This window comes from Elephantulus edwardii, unplaced genomic scaffold (genome assembly GCF_000299155.1).
Source record: "Elephantulus edwardii isolate Elephantulus edwardi_28Jun2011 unplaced genomic scaffold, EleEdw1.0 scaffold02747, whole genome shotgun sequence".
Classification (NCBI taxonomy): domain Eukaryota; kingdom Metazoa; phylum Chordata; class Mammalia; order Macroscelidea; family Macroscelididae; genus Elephantulus; species Elephantulus edwardii.
Genome location: NW_006402497.1, coordinates 1,661 through 5,297, shown reverse-complemented (window position 1 = coordinate 5,297; position 3,637 = coordinate 1,661). Strand labels below are relative to the sequence as shown.

The 3,637-nt window shown below is 42.7% G+C and overlaps 1 protein-coding gene across 1 annotated transcript; it reads left to right on the top strand.

Moving 5' to 3' along the window:
* The first annotated feature begins 2,080 nt into the window (after positions 1–2,080).
* On the top strand, positions 2,081–2,455 carry LOC102847604 (60S ribosomal protein L18a-like). The gene has a single exon (XM_006903504.1). It carries the CDS (start codon positions 2,081–2,083, stop codon positions 2,453–2,455), a length of 375 nt encoding a protein of 124 aa, XP_006903566.1.
* The last annotated feature ends 1,182 nt before the right edge of the window (positions 2,456–3,637 follow it).

Here is a 3,637-nt window from a genome sequence, read left to right as displayed (position 1 = left end):
AACCATACAGTGTTTATTTGCTCTGTTCTGATAACTGTCTCTTGGTCCAAGTCTCTGACCAATGAGTCAAATGAGAATACAATCACATATCTGATCATTTACCTTTCCGTGCAAAGTAAACAACCAGATGTACTATTTGAAGTTCTGTTAGGAGGATTTTCCTTCACACGGTCCATCTGTAAGAATAGCTACATGGTGACAGCCTTTACCAACTTCACAAAAGAGAATTGTCCTCATCAGCAGTATAAATAGCACGAAATCAATTTCCATGAGGTCATGCTTGTCTCCCACACTCCCATACATCCTTTTACTCATCTTATCATCAATCTTACTGCTTTATTTGGTTCAAACTCTGATGAAATAGCTCTCACAAACCACACAAAATCATACCGAGGAAGCCAAAGGCTAGAATTCAGGTTAGTAGCTGAATATTGTCACTCAATCAGGACACCTTACAAAATGTGCTTGCAGGCACTTCAGCCTTGAGCCTTGTGGCTTTAGGCCAGTGTTCCAAAGTTCTTAGTCCTGCCAATATTAGACCACTTTTGCCCCCATTTGTTAAAAGTCTTGGACAAAAGCTCTTAGCTTAGCTCTGGTTCTGTCTGTGGAAGGTGTCAGTCCCAACATAACTCCATCTCATGTTGTTCTCTGGTTTGTCCGTGGCTGATGCCACATAGGGGCTCCTGGAACAAGAGTTTCTGGGCCCAAAGGACAGGCTACTTGATCTTCCTTCTTCTTTGCTGGTGAGGAAGGAGTATCTAATCCCCTTGTGAATAAGTTAACGTGTCCTATTTGCATATTCTTGTCCATTGACATGGCAAAGTCAAGTTCTGTGGCTAGGAAACCCATTTTGAATAATAAACTCCATACCATCTTTCAGAGAGGTAACAGAAAGGGACTGTAGTACTTCTTTGTCCACTTCCAAGTGGTGCAGAACCAGACACACATGTTTCCTCTTCCTCAGTAAACTGATCATAAGAACTCCCCATGAAGCCATAGGTGCTGACTGGGTTTACAGAATGTAATGTGATGAGTGGAGACCCTGGGCATTTGGACCACTTCCTCATGTAACTTGTGCCTTCAGGTCCTGCTTGAGGTCAATCTTGTATATATCATTTCCATTTAATGACAGTGTGATGCTGTGGCTATACAACTGTATGGGTCAGAAATCACCAGCTCATGTGGGACAGCTCAAGCCATACAGTGCCTTGGTGGACCAAAGGCACTCAATCTCCTCTAAGACCCTCTAACATTCCAAAGCTGCTTCTGAAAAGGACAGTAGTGGTTTGCAGAGGGTGGCAAGGCTCTCCTCCAAAAATCTAAGGGTTTGTGTTGTGAGTCACAATGTTGTTGCTGTTGTCACGTGCCTTTGAGTTGGAACCAACTTATAGCTGAATCTCAGCGTATTTTGAGAGGTTGTAAATTGTGCAGGAGATTATTGCCCATCTTTCTCACATGAACAGCTAGTATATTTGGACCTTACGCATTTGGATTGACAGCACAATACCTTGCTAGTAGGATGCCATGATTTTCAACTATTATTGCTGTTAAGTACCCTCGAGTCACATAAGACTCTTAGTGGCCCTATAAACAACAGATCCAAACCTTGTCCTATCCTGTGCGATCCTTACCAGCCCCAACACACTTGAGTTCATTGCCATAATCACTGCATCAATCCATCTCACCGAGGGTCTTCCTTTGCTTTTCTGATCATCCACTTTTACAAGCATGATGTCCCCTTCCAAAGAATAGACTATCCTAACAACATGCCCAAAATGTGTAAGATGAAGCTTCATGATCCTTGACTCAAAGAAGCCCTCTGATTTCACCTTCTTCCAAAATATATTTGTTCTTTTTGCAGTCCATGAGTATTCACTACTCTTTTTCAACACCACAGTTGATGTTCAAAGGGATCAACTTTTGTCTGTCATTCTTATTCATTGTCCAGCTCTCAGATGCATAGAAAGTGATTGAAAACCAAGGCTTGAATCATGCATACCTTAGTCTTTAAACTGATAGCATTGCTCTTCAAGACTTTGGAGAGCCTTTTGTGGGTCGTGACGATCGCCGAAAGATCGCTATGAAGGCTTCGGGAACACTTCATGAGTACAAGGTAGTGGGGCTCTACCTGCCCACCCCCAAATGTTGGACTCCACCACTTTACCGCATGTGCATCTCCTCCCCCAACCATGTTGTTGCCAAGACCCGCTTCTGGTACTTTGTGTCACAGCTGAAGAAGATGAAGAAGTCTTCTGGGGAAATTGTATACTGTGGACAAGTGTTCAAGAAGTCCCCCTTGGGTGTGAAGAACTTTGACATCTGGCTGTGCTGCAACTCCCACAGTGGGACCCACAACATGTACCGGGAATACCGGGACCTGACCACAAGAGGAGCTGTCACCCAGTGCTACCTCGACATGGGCGCTCGCATACATATGCATATGGGCAGTACATAGTGCATAGGGTTACTATGAGTTGCAAGTGACTTGACTGCACATCACAACAACAACAACAATTGTAAAAATTTATTTTTGGAATTTAGATGCACTGTTATCAATTGTGCTTTTGCACACATGTTCATATCCTTGAAGATGCATCATGGAACTGTTGCAGCCAGAAGACACAAATTTAACTAACAAGTTAAAAGTACATGGGTCAAAAGTTAAAAGCAGTAATATTCCAAGTAGTGTTTATAACAGTGGCACAAATCAAGATATGGAGGGAAGGTAGTTCTTTCTTTGGCGTGGGGGGAAGGTAGTTCTTAAAATAAAAAGCTTATTTACTAGCACTTTGTCTATTATAATTTAAAGGTTAGGAACCACAAGATGTAGAGGCTCAACTATGTCATTTCTTGTTCTTAAGTCGTGGATCAAATTCCATCTACCGCTGAGTTGTTTTACAGCTTGGAAGTCTGCTTGCAAGGCAGAGCTGAAGTAAGGAACTATTTATGAGGTTTTCCGTCAACTCCAACAACTAAGAAATAGTGAGAATAGTTGGGACCTCAGAAGGCTTTTAGCACCAAATAATAGGCTCTTGTGTCCAGGAGAAAATGAATATACTTACCAGTAATGTTAATGCTCACCCATGGCTCTTCTGGGAGGATCTGAATCTTTGAAGTATCCTCCTTTGATTCCACATTGAGTTGATTCTAATCAATGATGACCCCATGAGTGTCCTAGTAGGACTGCTCTATGGGATTTTCAAGGTTGTTATCTTTCAGAAACATATGGGCAAAACATAGCAGGTTTGAACCATCCACCTTTCAGCTTGTAGCCAAGTGCTTAACTGCTTTACTCAAGGGCTTCAGAATCATCTATCCTTCAGCAGAGCAGATAATGGTCCATAAGGCAATCAAACCAACCAATCTGTTGGTATCACACCAGAGTGGGGTGACTTCTAAAGCTAATGACTTTTGAGCTGTGGGGGGTGGGGAAGCAGATTAATATAGAGGCACACTCACACCAGAGGAGGCAGACAGCATAAGAGGGTCATCAACAAGACAAGGAACCAAGAAACACCCAAAACTAAATGGGTAGGAATTAGTGCTGCCACAGAAGGCAACACTGTAGACAATCAGTGTCCCCTACAAGACAGGAATCAGACCTGCTCTGATTGGATTTTCAGTCTCCAGAGCTCTG